Raw genomic sequence first — 16,716 nt, 5'->3', positions numbered from 1 at the left:
ACTGCTCACCTGCTGGCTCTCAAAGGTCCAGGCGCTGTCGGGTAAAGATGCGTCTAGGACGTTGATCATCTCCTTAAAGTCAGTGGTGCTGCTGGGCTTAACGAAGGTGAAATCACTGAACTCTGACATGGGAGAGAGACAGGACCTGAAGGACTGACTCTGAGACAACATGTCCCCTCCCAGGACCTCTACGTACTTAATAGGCCCGTCAGTGTTGAGCTGGATCTGCAGGTTTCTATTGGGGTTATTGTAGCCATCCAAATCGTCCAGTCTCATGCAGCAACTACCGCTGCTCCTGCTGTTTCTAACGCACTTGACCGCTAAGACGACAAAAGTCACCAGAGACAGCATGGACACCGAGGCCAGAGAGAGGATCAAATACAGGGTGATTCTCCCGCTTTTCTTGCCGGGCTCTGGCGCTTTCTGCCGGAGGTTCAAGATGGGTTCTTGGAACCCGTCCTCTACCAGTATGGCCACTGTGACCGTGGAAGACTGTACCGGTTCCCCGTCGTCTTTTATCTCTATAAGCAGCCTCTGAGAGGAGTCGTCCTGCTCGGACACAGTGCGTTTAGTCCTCACCTCCCCTGTGTAAGTGTTGACACTAAACAGAGACGCGTCTGTGGCCTCCGCCAGTTTATACGAGATCCAGGCGTTATGACCCGAGTCTGCGTCTACGGCCGTTACCTTAGTAACCAGGTGGCCTGCTTTAGAAGAGCGGGGCATCTTCTGGTGAGAGAGCGAGCCCAGGGCAGCGGAGGGGTAAATAACAGCGGGGGCATTGTCGTTCTGGTCCAGGATAAAAACATGGACAGTGGTGTTGCTGCTCAGAGACGGAGAGCCGTGGTCCTTTGCCTGCACCAGAATCTGAAACACCTTCAGTGTCTCATAGTCAAACGAGTGCATGCTGTAGATGCTGCCGTTATCAGAGTTCATATACACATAGGAGGAGACAGACACGCCCTGCACTTTGGAGTCTAGGATGGAGTAGGAGATTTTGGCATTATCCCCGAAATCCAGGTCAGATGCAGATACTGAGGAGAGCATGGAGCCTGGTAGTCCATTCTCTTTTAAATAGACATCATAGGAGGACTGAGTGAATTTAGGGGAGTTGTCGTTGACATCAATGATACTGACAGGTATAGTTTTCTTGGTAGTCAGGGGAGGGGAGCCCGAATCTGTGGCTGTTATCTCAATGTTATACTCTGAGAAGCTCTCTCGGTCTAAAACACCACTGGTGACCAGTGCGTAATTATTAGAAAATGACGGTTTCAGTTTAAAAGGATAGTCTCGCGGGAGCTGTAACGTTACGTTACCGTTATTCCCGGAGTCTAGGTCTCGGGCACTGATCAAAGCCACTACTGTGCCACTGGGTGCGTCTTCGCGCACAGGGCTCGGTTTAGAGGTGAGGACGATTTCAGGAGAGTTGTCATTAACGTCTACGACTTCTACCTGCACACTACAATGTCCCTCCATTTTAGGGGTGCCTTTGTCTTTCGCGCTGATGTCAATTTCAAAATTTGCAGCACTCTCGAAATCGAATTCCCCCTTTAAAAATAATTTCCCGGTCACAGGATCAATCTCAAATGCAGACAGCACGGAATCAGGTGTATGCACACCGAACGAATACTCTACCTCCCCATTTTGGCCCTCGTCTATGTCTGTCGCTTTAGGTTGTAGTATTAAAGTACCCTTCGCGCTACTTTCACTTACATAAACTTTATACACAGTTTTTTCAAAAACGGGAATATTGTCATTATTATCAAGCACTGTAATTGTTATTTGTGCCGTTCCGGATCTTATGGGATTGCCCCCATCAAGCGCTGTCAATAATAGCTGATGGACAACTTTTTTCTCCCTGTCCAGAGGTTTAGCCAAAACCAGTTCTGGCACTTTTCTTCCACCAGTGATTTCTTTTAATTTTAAAGTGAAACATTCGTCTTTACTAAGAGTATATGATTTTAGAGAATTACTTCCAACATCTGGGTCTTGTGCGCTTTCTAATGGAAAACGTACACCAGCTGCAGTAGATTCAGCTATCTCTAATGTATGTTGTTTTGAAGGAAAACTAGGGGAGTTGTCATTCATATCTTGTATTTCTACCTCAACACGATATAGTTGTAACGGGTTCTCAATGACAACCTGCAGAGGTAGAACGCAGCTGCCGCTTTGTCCGCATAAAGTCTCTCTGTCTATTCTCTCGTTGACGATCAGCTCGCCCTTCCCCGCATCCACACTGAAATACTGCTTACCAGCCTCAGAAGCGACACGCAGTTTACGGTCAAAAATTTCAGATAGCCCCAACCCCAGATCTTTGGCTAGATTTCCTACCACAGAGCCCTGTTTCAGTTCTTCCGGGATGGTGTAGCGAGTCTGTCCGTCTATTGTACTCCACAAGAGAAAGAAATGATGCCACCAAAGAGCCAGCCATCTCCAGTCTCGGTATCCCATTCTCTTTGTAATTCCTGATTCGTTACAGCACAATTCCTCATGAAATACTGTCCAGAACAAAGAGTTTCATATCAAAACACATCTCCAGAATGTATATTACATTTAGTATTTGTTTCATAAATGTTTTATCACGATATGGACGCTGTGTTTAGAGTATATAGTCTTTCCGTGTATGGAAGCGCATCCCTCTCGCTCCTCCAGCTCGGAGTATTGTAAGGGTTACGGTGCTGAGGCTGGGGGGAGGGAGTAGATCTCTTTGTACAGTTCTGCACACTATTGGTGCACAGCGTGCATCTCTAACACCCAATGAGAGGCCAAAAGAACAGAGCTCTTAAAGCCACAGCTGCATCCAGGAGCTGCATATAAGTACTCTGACGCAACACACACAGAGAGAGAGATAGTTATGGTCAACTCACTATTTTTGATATACTGTCCATCTATATTGTTGTGAAATCTATTATGGACAGGGCGGCCCTTAACCAACAGAAAGGAATAGGTTGAAGTGTAAACAACCATGATCATCATATAAATGTGTTAAAGTGTAAACCATGATCATCATATAAATGTGTTAAAGTGTAAACCATGATCAGAAATATAAATGTGTTAAAGTGTAAACCATGATCAGAAATATTCTCTCTCATTACGCGCAGACATCATCCAAAACATTGCCATTCTAGTGGATCCCATAGGAAGGAAACACTTGGTTTTACTATTATACATTAACTATTGATTGAGCTGCAATGAATGTGAAAAATATATATCTTACAACAATTCTAAATGAGCCTCTCTTTGCCATCTCGGCCACAAAACCAACACAGTTCATTCAGAGGGAATGTCGCTGTCCATGGTGCTGAAACCCTCGGCCTCTACAAACCAGTCAGACTGAAACATAATCATGCTCAACACCCACTACAGACAGTAACAATAGATATTACACTGTCTCTGAGGATTACAACCAAGAGTCAAATCATTCAGCTATTTCCAAATCATAGCGAAATCATATCGCAAATTATCTAACGTGGATATATCTAAAGGATGGAACAATTTCGCTGTTTTGTTCCATGGTGAAATTATTTTGAATTGACAAAACACTGCTTGAATTCTAAGTTTCACTCCGACTTCAGTTGCACAGTAGCTATTTATTTACTGGCTTTAGTACTTGACATATGGAGTCTCAAAATTAACCTACCATTATATTCCATCATTGTAAAGGAAACTACTATCAGAAGAACAAGTTGAGATTTGATAAATGTTGAAATACAAAATACTATATGTCATAAAACAGTCTACATTCGAATATCATAACCATCACAATCAACTAGAGTTCATTGCTCACCTGCTGGCTCTCAAAGGTCCAGGCGCTGTCGGGTAAAGACGCGTCTAGGACGTTGATCATCTCCTTAAAGTCAGTGGTGCTGCTGGGCTTAACGAAGGTGAAATCACTGAACTCTGACATGGGAGAGAGACAGGACCTGAAGGACTGACTCTGAGACAACATGTCCCCTCCCAGGACCTCTACGTACTTAATAGGCCCGTCAGTGTTGAGCTGGATCTGCAGGTTTCTATTGGGGTTATTGTAGCCATCCAAATCGTCCAGTCTCATGCAGCAACTCCCGCTGCTCCTGCTGTTTCTAACGCACTTGACCGCTAAGACGACAAAAGTCACCAGAGACAGCATGGACACCGAGGCCAGAGAGAGGATCAAATACAGGGTGATTCTCCCGCTTTTCTTGCCGGGCTCTGGCGCTTTCTGCCGGAGGTTCAAGATGGGTTCTTGGAGCCCGTCCTCTACCAGTATGGCCACTGTGACCGTGGAAGACTGTACCGGTTCCCCGTCGTCCTTTATCTCTATAAGCAGCCTCTGAGAGGAGTCGTCCTGCTCGGACACAGTGCGTTTAGTCCTCACCTCCCCTGTGTAAGTGTTGACACTAAACAGAGACGCGTCTGTGGCCTCCGCCAGTTTATACGAGATCCAGGCGTTATGACCCGAGTCTGCGTCTACGGCCGTTACCTTAGTAACCAGGTGGCCTGCTTTAGAAGAGCGGGGCATCTTCTGGTGAGAGAGCGAGCCCAGGGCAGCGGAGGGGTAAATAACAGCGGGGGCATTGTCGTTCTGGTCCAGGATAAAAACATGGACAGTGGTGTTGCTGCTCAGAGACGGAGAGCCGTGGTCCTTTGCCTGCACCAGAATCTGAAACACCTTCAGTGTCTCATAGTCAAACGAGTGCATGCTGTAGATGCTGCCGTTATCAGAGTTCATATACACATAGGAGGAGACAGACACGCCCTGCACTTTGGAGTCTAGGATGGAGTAGGAGATTTTGGCATTATCCCCGAAATCCAGGTCAGATGCAGATACTGAGGAGAGCATGGAGCCTGGTAGTCCATTCTCTTTTAAATAGACATCATAGGAGGACTGAGTGAATTTAGGGGAGTTGTCGTTGACATCAATGATACTGACAGGTATAGTTTTCTTGGTAGTCAGGGGAGGGGAGCCCGAATCTGTGGCTGTTATCTCAATGTTATACTCTGAGAAGCTCTCTCGGTCTAAAACACCACTGGTGACCAGTGCGTAATTGTTAGAAAAGGACGGTTTCATATTAAAAGGATTGCCTCTCTGGAGCTGTAACGTTATTTTACCATTATTCCCGGAGTCTAGGTCTCGGGCACTGATCAAAGCCACTACTGTGCCACTGGGTGCGTCTTCGCGCAACGGACTCGGCTTGGAGGTAAAAATTATTTCAGGAGGGTTGTCGTTTAGGTCAACTACCTCCACCTGAACACTACATTGTCCTTCCATTTCCGGGGTGCCGTTATCTTTTGCACTGATATCAATTTCATATGTAGCAGCATTTTCAAAATCTAATTCTCCTTTCAAAAACATCTCCCCTGTGTCTGAATCAATGTCAAATATAGAAAGCACAGCAGTGGGGGTGCGCTCACCAAATGAATACTTCACTTCCCCATTTTGAACATCGTCGATGTCAATCGCTTTAAGTTTGACCATAAAAGTACCCTTTGGACTATTTTCGTCTATGGAAACCTTGTACAATGCCTTTTCAAACACTGGGAAATTGTCGTTTACATCAAGCACTGTAATAGTTATCTGTGACGTCCCGGATCTGACAGGATTCCCCCCATCTAGTGCAGTTAATAGTAGCTGATGGACAGCTTGTTTCTCTCGATCTAAACGTTTTTCTAATACTAACTCTGGGGCTTTTCTTCCATTACTAAGGTCTTTTATCTTTAAACTAAAGCACTCGTCTTTACTAATAGTGTAATACTTGAGTGCGTTACTTCCCACATCTGGGTCCTCTGCGCTCTCCAAAGAAAATCGCCTGCCTACAACAACAGATTCTGCTATTTTCAACGTGAGTTCATTTGTTATAAAATTTGGTGAATTGTCATTTATGTCTCGTATTTCCACCTCAACACGATATAGTTGTAACGGGTTCTCAATGACAACCTGCAGAGGTAAAACGCAGCTGGCGCGTTGTCCGCATAAAATCTCTCTGTCTATTATTTCATTGACGATCAGCTCGCCCTTCCCCGCATCCACACTGAAATACTGCTTACCAGCCTCAGAAGCGACACGCAGTTTACGGTCAAATATCTCAGATAGTCCCAACCCCAGATCTTTGGCTAGATTTCCTATCACAGAGCCCTGTTTCAGTTCCTCCGGGATGGTGTAGCGAGTCTGTCCGTCTATTGTACTCCACAAGAGAAACAAATGATGCCACCAAAGAGCCAGCCATCTCCAGTCTCGGTATCCCATTCTCTTTGTTATCCCTGATCTGTTATAACACAATTCCCACTTAAATACTGTACAGAACAAAGAGCTTCATATCAAAATACCTCTCCAGAAGACATATTTCATTTAGCATTATTTTGTATCACGATAAGGATGTTGTATCTCCGTGTGTATGACCTCGTCCCTCTCTCTTCTCCAGCTCAGAGTATTGTACGGGTTACGGTGCTGAGGCTGGGGGGAGGGAGTAGATCTCTTTCAACAGTTCTGCACGCTATTGGTGCACAGCGTGCATCTCTAACACCCAATGAGAGGCTAAAATAACAGACTTTTTAAAGCCAGAGCAGCCAGGAGCTGTCCAAGCGCTCTGACACCACACACACACACACACACACACACACACACACACACACACACACACACACACACACACACACACACACACACACAGACACACACACACACACACACAGACACACAGACACACAGACAGACAGACAGACAGACAGTATTTTCCATTGAACAATAATACACTGTCTATATTGATGTGAAAAATATCATGGACAGTCCAGAGGTAGGTTATTATTTAAGAATTCATAAATGTGTGAAGCAGCGTCGGAAATATAGTGCACCTTTGCGCACAGGTACCAACACATTGGCATTCCAATAGAGCCCCTTGCTTGGAAGAAAATACATTTGATTAGATCTCTTATAGTTTACATAAAATAATAATTGACTGGCAGAAAAAAATATATCAAAATATCTCTAAATTCGGTGACCCAGTTATTCATTATTTATCAACCGACCTTTGTTCTGAATCTAAAATAACAAGCATTGATTTGTGCAATGTTGAAACAAAACAGTGGTGCTGCTGGGCTTAATGAAGGTGAAATCACTGAACTCTGACATGGGAGAGAGACAGGACCTGACGGACTGACTCTGAGACAACAGTGTTCAGTGTTGAGCTGGATCGGCAGGTTTCTGTGTCACACAGGAGGACACAGACACGCCCTGCACGTTGGAGTCTAGGACGGAGTAGGAGATCTTGGCCCTATCCCCCAGGTCTGGATCAGTAACGGAGATTGAAAATAGTATTTTCCCCGGTGTGTAATTGTCTTTTACATACACTGGGTAGGAAGGCTGAGAGAATAGCGGTAGATTGTCATTCACATCTAACACATCAACAGTGATACTTTTCTTGCTGGATAGAGGGTTTTTCCTGAATCACTAGACCTGATCTCTATACTGGGAGTGACGCTCACTGTCAAGAGGTGCGTTGGTTACCAGCATAATGCTTGGATACGGACGGGTTCAATTTGAATGGAGACGTTGGGGACACGCTCAACCTCACCTTCCCATTGTCTTGTGAATCTGGGTCTTTAGCGCTTGTCAAAGCTGTCCCCTTCCCGATAGTCGAATCCTCCGGAACAGTAGTACTTGGAGACGTCACAATGATCTCTGGGATGTTGTCATTGACGTCAGTTATTTGAAGATCAACACCACAATGCCCATCCATTTCTGGGTTGCCTTTGTCTTTAGCAATAACGTCTAATACATGGGAATACGTTTTTTCATGATCTAGTTCACCTTTTACTATAATTACCCCAGATAAATGGTACATTTCAAATAATGTTGCCACTGAGTCTGGCGTTTGATCGACAAAAACCTGCTCGATATCCCCACGTCGATATCCCCATTTCGTCCTTCATCTGGACCTGTTGCTTTTACGCGTAAAATCAGTGACGTGAGCAACATTTTCGTTAGCACTAGTCTCATAAAGCCGTCTCTCAAACAGTGGTGCGTTATGGTTAAGCACCCTAATACTAGTGTCAGAGGTTCCTGAATAACCAACAAGAGAAAGACATGGAGCCGCCATAGCAGCACCTGCCACACACCCAGTCTATTCCACAACACAGCAAAACCTTTATGTTATTCCATCCAACATTCGGCCTCTCGCAGGAGTGTAAATAATCAATCAGTAATCCTACGTGTCTCATATTTTACAGTGATGGGGAAGTTTTTTGTCAATGCGCATCCTTCTCTGGGAGGGTTACAGTTCTGAGTCTGGGGGGAGGGAGTAGATATATTTGTACAGTTCTGCACGCTATTGATGCACAGCATCTAATATAAGTTAAACATCAGGATTTAGCTGTCATTTATAGCTGCAGTGAAAATATCAGCACGTTGGAAACCGATGAAGCACCATAGCAATTCAACATGAGAAAAAACACAGTTCTCCGTTTCATGTTAATACTAGTAGTACTGCTACTATACAATTTACATTACTCACTATTAGTAGCCGATAATGATCTATTATCATTATCAGCTGGTGAAAGATCTAAATGTTCTTATTAAATTGTTATAAATTAATTACAGATGGAATACTAGTATGTGCACAGCTGTACTGTAAATCAGGTATTATAGGTTGTAAAGTGGTGGTTCTAAAACTCAAGGTATCAGACTCTGTATCCCCACGGTCTCAATGCTTCCTGATGTCTGTGTGGGAGACAAAGGCTCTCCGTTGCCGTCCTGTGGTAACAGAAAGCAAGCGCAGCCTGAGCACGTCATCAGAGCAACCCACGTGGCTCCGAATAAAAATACATCCCACAAGCCGTCTTAAAAATATCTGCATGAGGTCTGTAGAGCAAATGAAAAGAGAGGGGGAGCGGAGATCGCTCTCCCACACACACACACACACACACACACACACACACACACACACACACACACACACACACACACACACACACACACACACACACACACACACACACACACACTTCACTGGCCTATTTCCATGACATTAACTAATTACCTGAGAGCTGAATAGACCGCCCTAATATTTTTGATTTGGACATATTCTATCGACACTTTTTTGGGGGTCGACCACGAATCGGATCTCGGAGATTAAAGGGTTGCGCGATTTCGTCATCCCTCCAGGTCTGCCTAGCAACACTGGCATCTGACGGAATTATTTATATCCGCAATAAAAAAAAAGCAAAAACGCTATATTATTATACAAATCACAAGCCGTAGCTTACATCATATCACAATAGTGCAACGAATGTATCTAAATATGAAAAAATATCAGCTTTGCTATTAGATAATCCGAGTTTGACAGAACGACGGAGGTAGGTAGGGAGAGCGAGAGAGGGAGGGGGAACGGTTTCAGCACCGCACGGGTGGACAGCCCCACACAAGCGGCCAGCTCGCGCTGCTGCTGAAATGTGGGCGACCGCGTGGTGGCTGCTGCACAGACACAGTCTGAGTCCTTCCCAAACAAAGACTTTCAAAAACACAACCACAACATACCCGTGCTAACCTCCTCTTCTCTCTCGATTCAAACAGAAAAACGTTCTGCCTTAATAATCAATCCAAATGTTTTCCAATAACATCATTTTGATCGAGCAAATCATTTTGTTTTATAAACCAATTGCTTTAAATGCACTGCCAAATCAGGTTCCTACAGCAGTTATTGTAGGCTACCTACGCCACAACATACCTACGTCTAAAAACATTTAGTAAAGTAGGATAGATATCGTGTTTGAACATCCATCATACTCTGATCGTTGTCAGATTCGTTCTCACGTGCCTACACGGAGTCACTATAGAGATTTAGTCATCTATATGTCCTTATAGACTGTCTATACATTGCAACGCTTTCAAACGTATCTGCCAACACATAGAATCTGGTATACACACAACATCCACCCATATAATGAAAGGCTCAAACCTTATATTCAGTCCCTTTCCTTTGTTTGGAATTGTGAATTTCATGTCAATGTATAGTTTATTATGTGCAAATGATATACAGTACATCTTCCCAGCTATTGGTGGAATAACACTCAGTGCTGGGTGCCACTGTATATGCGGATCATAAAGGTGCTTCGTTGTCTTACTTTGTCCATTTCTATAAGGTCATTTCAGTCAGTAAGGTCATGGAGGTGTGCACTGTATGTGAGTTGTGATGGTGGAGTCCTTCTAACTTAAAGTATTTCTTACCTTATTTGGAGAGCCGGGTGAGCAACAGAAGACATGTCCGCAACAGCAGCAAAGGAGAGACATGGAAGAGAACAGAGAGACAAAAGATACGTGGGTTAGCACACAGTGTGTCTTGGGACAGACACATCCCTGACACTTACCGTTCACCTTACAACGGCAATGTAGCCTTGATTGACTCCAGAGTGGGTGATAGTGATGATATGCATTGTGATACCTGTGACATTTGGCCAAATGATGATGTTCCCAGAGCCGATCTGCTATGTGCACTGTTTGTGTGCGTCATAGAAAGGTGGGCTAATATCAAAACAATACAAATAATTTATGTGTGTGCTTCTTGAGAGAGAGAGAGAGAGAAAAAGAAAACAGATCCCCACAAGAATCTGAAGTCAAATGTCTACTGATGATCTGGTGCTTCTGTCCCCAACCAAGGAGGGCCTACAGCAGCACCTAGATCTTCTACACAGATTCTGTCAGACCTGGGCCCTGACAGTAAATCTCAGTAAGACAAAAATAATGGTGTTCCAAATAAGGTCCAAATGCCAGGACCACAAATACAAATTCCATCTAGACACCGTTGCCCTAGAGCACACAAAAAACAATACATACATTGGCCTTAACATCAGCACTACAGGTAACTTCCACAAAGCTGTGAATGAGCTGTGAGACAAGGCAAGAAGGGCCTTCTATGCCATCGAAAGGAACATAAAATTCCACATACCAATTAGGATCTGGTAAAAAATACTTGAATCAGTTATAGACCCAATTGCCCTTTATGGTTGTGAGGCCTGGGGTCCGATCACCAACCAAGAATTCACAAAATGGGACAAACATCAAATTGAGACTGCATAAATATCCTCTGTGTACAAAGTAAAACACCAAATAATCCATTCAGAGCAGAAACAGGCCGATATTCGCTAATGATCAAAATCCAGAAAAGGGCTGTTAACCACCTAAAAGGAAGCGATTCGCAAAGCTTCCATAACAAAGCCATCACCTACAGAGAGATGAACCTGGAGAAGAGTCCCCTAAGCAAGCTGGTCCTGGGGCTCTGTTCACAAACAGACCCCACAGAGCCCCAGGACAGCAACACAATTAGACAATTAGTTTAATGAGAAAACAAAAAGATAATTACTTGACACATGGGAAAGAATTTTTTTTTTTTTAAACTGAGCAAACTAGAATGCTATTTGGCCCTAAACAGAGAGTACACAGTGGCAGAATACCTGACCACTGTGACTGACCCAAAATTAAGGAGAACTTTGACTATGTCCAGACTCAGTGAGCATAGCCTTGTTATTGAGAAAGGTCGCCGTAGGCAGACCTGGCTCTCAAGCGAAGACAGGCTACAAAATGAGGTGGAAACTGAGCTGCACTTCCTAACCTCCTGCAAAATGTATGACCATAGAGACAGATTACCCAGACCCACAAAGAATTTGAAAACAAATCCAATTTTGATAAACTCCCGTATCTATTAGGTGATATACAACAGTGTGTAATCAGAGCAGCAAGATTTGTGACCTGTTGTCACAAGAAAAGGGCAACTAGTGAAGAACAAACGCCATTGTTAAATACAACCCATATTTTCCCTTTTGTACTTGAACTATTTGCACATCGTTACAACACTGTATATAGACATCATATATTTGAAATGTCTTTATTCTTTTGGAACTTCTGTGAGTGTAATGTTTACTGTTAATTGTTATTGTTTATTTCACTTTAGTTTAAAAAAAAATCTAGTTCACTTGCTTTGGCAATGTAAACATATGTTTCCCATGTCAATAAATGTGATTGAGAAGGTGGTTACGGAGGAGAAGACTTAATAAAAGAGAAATACAACACCCTTATCGACCCAGCCTCTCTAAAACAGGAGTGGAGTTGATCATCATCTGCATGTCCCAGCCAGGATGCTGATAGCACCATTTAAAGAGGACTGAGGGTGTGTCCAATATGGCTCTCTATTCCCTATGTAGTGCACTGCTTTGACCAGAGTTCTATGGTAACCAGGTTCAAAGTAGTGCACTATATTGGGAATAGGCTGCCATTTCAGAGTCCCTGGGGGGGTGTTCTGTCCAAGAGCTGCAGGATAACATCACTATGCTGCAGTACAGGATGTTGCCATGCTGCAGAGGAACACAGGAACAGCAGGTGCATTCGAGGAGATGCCCAGGGATTATGTATTCGTTATTAATTACATGCTTTCACGCTGTGCGTCTGATAGAGGAACAGAGCTTGTGGTACTGTGTGTTAGACATGGATAACCACTATGATACACACACAATAATGCACATGTACCAGTCAATAGAAAATCAATGTATAGCCTGTGATCAAAGGAAACAACCTCTTCAGAGGCCTGAGGGTTTAGTTTAGACAGCGTTTTCACACTCCCAGTCAGAGCAACAGGGAGGTGAAACCGTGAAAGGTATTCAGGGCAGGGCAGCGTCCATTTTACGGAAACAGAGAGGTAGAGCCTTCAACATAACCCCACTCCACCCTGTCATACACCCTCTCTCCCACCAATCCAGCTCTGAGCCCAAGGACACTGCACCTCTGTGTCCTAAACAGGGGTGCATCTGCCCTCTAAAGCTCAGAGCTGCCTGTATCCTATCAGACAGCAGACATTGCATCTGCTGATGCTCCCCTGTGTACCGCACCACAATGGTACAGTCCTGACAGTGAGTCAGCTTGTTGCTATGGCAACACATCCCACCTCTCTTCCTGAGAGTGGAAAAAAAAGAAGTATGTAGAAAACAGAATGGAGGGAAGAGGAGAGAAAGGAAGGGTGATAGGGTGTCTAAAATGTTCCTCATACACTGTACAGTCCTCTCTTCTAATCAGTCATCACTTACCAAGGCACCAATACAATTAGTAGCGTATCTAAGTTAATAATGTACAGGCTTGTGGACAGCAGCAATAACCTACTGACCAGTTACATAAAGAGATCATAGGGAGAAAGAGCTCCTCTGATAAACACAACACAGGTGTGACTTTAGACGCCCAAATGCATCCATGGTTTTATGCACACAGTACAAAATGTTTTGGAATGAGCAGAGATCTCGCTCTCCCTCTCTCCTCCAGCTTTCTCACACTCACTGAATCAGACCGGTGCAGCTGGTGAGGGGGAGGGGAGAGAAGCAGAGAAACAACGAGATCAGGAAGAAAAAGGAGAGGACCAACAAATCCAGAAAGCCTTACAGAGGAAACAGCTCACCAACAGACAAACATACATGATTATCGCTGTCACCACTACTTTTATCCACGGATATCATCACTGGTAATGATCATGACAATAATGACATTGAGACTATTAACAATAACCATCATTGTGATTGTGATCATATTAATAATCATATTGACTACATACAGTAGCGATTTAGTGCATACTACCTCACAGCAAAATGGCTGCAGTGAGTCTATCCAGCCTGACAGATCAGAACATCGTCACACACCGCTACCCACATGCCATGACCTCAGGACCATCACCTAGTGTGTGTGTGCATCGCGGAGTGTGTATCGTGTGAATGTCTGTGACTCAGACGGCGTGGAACAGTATGTGACGTACAAGACAATTCTGTCTGAGCCTTACTGTTAGACTGGCCTGTATAATCTCTGGTACAACACAATTCTGTCTGAGCCTTACTGTTAGACTGGCCTGTATAATCTCTGGTACAAGACAATTCTGTCTGAGCCTTACTGTTACACTGGCCTGTATAATCTCTGGTACAAGACAATTCTGTCTGAGCCTTACTGTTAGACTGGCCTGTATAATCTCTGGTACAAGACAATTCTGTCTGAGCCTTACTGTTAGACTGGCCTGTATAATCTCTGGTACAAGACAATTCTGTCTGAGCCTTACTGTTAGACTGGCCTGTATAATCTCTGGTACAAGACAATTCTGTCTGAGCCTTACTGTTAGACTGGCCTGTATAATCTCTGGTACAAGACAATTCTGTCTGAGCCTTACTGTTAGACTGGCCTGTATAATCTCTGGTACAAGACAATTCTGTCTGAGCCTTACTGTTAGACTGGCCTGTATAATCTCTGGTACAAGACAATTCTGTCTGAGCCTTACTGTTAGACTGGCCTGTATAATCTCTGGTACAAGACAATTCTGTCTGAGCCTTACTGTTACACTGGCCTGTATAATCTCTGGTACAAGACAATTCTGTCTGAGCCTTACTGTTAGACTGGCCTGTATAATCTCTGGTACAAGACAATTCTGTCTGAGCCTTACTGTTACACTGGCCTGTATAATCTCTGGTACAAGACAATTCTGTCTGAGCCTTACTGTTAGACTGGCCTGTATAATCTCTGGTACAAGACAATTCTGTCTGAGCCTTACTGTTAGACTGGCCTGTATAATCTCTGGTACAAGACAATTCTGTCTGAGCCTTACTGTTAGACTGGCCTGTATAATCTCTGGTACAAGACAATTCTGTCTGAGCCTTACTGTTACACTGGCCTGTATAATCTCTGGTACAAGACAATTCTGTCTGAGCCTTACTGTTACACTGGCCTGTATAATCTCTGGTACAAGACAATTCTGTCTGAGCCTTACTGTTACACTGGCCTGTATAATCTCTGGTACAAGACAATTCTGGCTGAGCCTTACTGTTACACTGGCCTGTATAATCTCTGGTGGGATCCTTTCCAGAGGAGCAGCGAGTCCAGACTCACTGGGCATCACTACTGGAACAGTAACACAAATAACACACAAACAAGCAGTGTGTAAAAACCAATAGAAACACATCACACACACAACTCCATCTGGGGCATACAAGAGCACCTGGACCTAAGAGTAATATAACATGTGAATGTAGTCCTTAATATACACTGAGTATACAAAACATTAAGAACACCTTCCTAATATTGAGTTGCACCCCCTTTTACCCTCAGAACAGACTCAATTCGTCAGGGCATGGACTCTACAAGGTGTCGAAAGCGTTCCACAGGGATGCTGGCCCATGTTGACTCCAATGCTTCCCACAGTTATGTCAAGTTGGCTAGATGTCCTTTGGGTGGTGGACCAAATGAATTACTTAAAAATCATACAATGTGATTTTCTGGATTTTTGTTTTAGATTCCGTCTCTCACAGTTGAAGTGTACCTATGATAAACATTACAGACCTCTACATCCTTTCTAAGTAGGAAAACCTGCATAATCGGTAGTGTATCAAATACTTGTTCTCCCCACTGTATGTATGTATGTATGTATGTATGTATGTATGTATGTATGTATGTATGTATGTATGTATGTATGTATGTATGTGTGTGTGTGTGTGTGTGTGTGTGTGTGTGTGTGTGTGTGTGTGTGTGTGTGTGTGTGTGTGTGTGTGTGTGTATGTGTGTATGTGTGTATGTGTGTATGTATGTATGTATGTATGTATGTATGTATGTATGTATGTATGTATGTATGTGTGCCCAGTTCCCTGTACATTGCTCAAAGGGTCAGGTCAGGTCAGGCCAGGTGAATTCTCATAATGCCAATGACTGCTTTGAGCACCTGAGACTCAGTGTTCAGAGGACATCTGCCTCATCATCAGAGCCAAAACTCCCTCTCTTCTCTTCAGGCCTCTTCAGGCCTGCACATTGAAAGTACGTACGCAACATGGCCCCCTTTTCATTCTAATTATTGTCCATTGAATGTAGAGAGGCAAAGGAACCTTTGGCTGTAGACTATTGAGACAGCCTGGGACTGTAAGACTGGAGGACTGTGCCCCTTGGCCTGTAGGATTGAAGGACTGTAGGACTGTCGGGCTGTAGGACACTGCAGGGAAACAGTACACTCTTACTACCAGGCCAGAGAAAACAGAACATCAGATCACCACAGATGAGAACCTGAGGGTTTACTGTCATAACTGAAATAGACGGAGGGTAAAGATGATAAGATTCAGGGGTACATGGCAGTAGAAGCAGAGTTGCCTCCCTCCATCCTCAAAACCATGAAATGAGATGACAGCATACTGTTGGAGTGATTCCACAAGGAAGGATGATTAAAGAAAACGTACACACCCTGTTCCCACTTCTCTTTACTTACATCAGATCACACACAGTCACTACACAGACTTATGGATAGAGCTGACAAACTGTGAGTGCGGTCTCAACTCTCCTTAGCAGAATATTTGAGTGTGTGCAGGTGTGTGAGAGAGAGGATAAAGTCACTCACAAATCATCCAGACATCCCTGATATCTAATCAATGATCTTAAATGGGGCAGGGGGAGCAGAGGAATCAGATATGTGAGAATCAGAATTTCTAACCCCACTTTCCAGAAGGCTAGATAAGAAGCGCGCGCGCACACACACACGCACGCACGCACGCACGCACGCACGCACGCACGCACGCACGCACGCACGCACGCACGCACGCACACACACACACACACACACACACACACACACACACACACACACACACACACACACACACACACACACACACACACACACACACACACACACACACGCAACCATGCTCAAACACTGCTCAAAGTCCAACGTTAATCTTCAGACAGAGCAACAC

At 44.1% G+C, this 16,716-nt stretch overlaps 1 protein-coding gene across 25 annotated transcripts in view; it reads right to left on the bottom strand.

The window, feature by feature from the left end:
* The window catches only part of LOC129827758 (protocadherin gamma-C5-like), a 231,123-nt gene that overhangs the window by 24,284 nt on the left and 190,123 nt on the right, over positions 1–16,716 (bottom strand). Inside the window, exon 1 of one of the 25 annotated variants that reach the window (XM_055888899.1) lies at positions 3,785–6,297. The exons of 23 other annotated variants lie outside the window; for them this stretch is intronic. In XM_055888899.1, the coding sequence (XP_055744874.1) occupies positions 3,785–6,223 (2,439 nt within the window). In that variant the 5' untranslated portion in view covers positions 6,224–6,297. Of the gene's footprint in view, positions 1–9; positions 3,742–3,784; positions 6,298–16,716 lie in introns of those variants that run through there. One more of the 25 variants, XM_055888898.1, reaches the window with a different exon arrangement.

This window comes from Salvelinus fontinalis, chromosome 29 (assembly GCF_029448725.1).
Source record: "Salvelinus fontinalis isolate EN_2023a chromosome 29, ASM2944872v1, whole genome shotgun sequence".
NCBI classification, from domain to species: Eukaryota; Metazoa; Chordata; class Actinopteri; order Salmoniformes; family Salmonidae; genus Salvelinus; species Salvelinus fontinalis.
The sequence above is the reverse complement of the archived record's forward strand: the minus strand, read 5'-3'. Positions and strand labels throughout refer to the sequence as shown.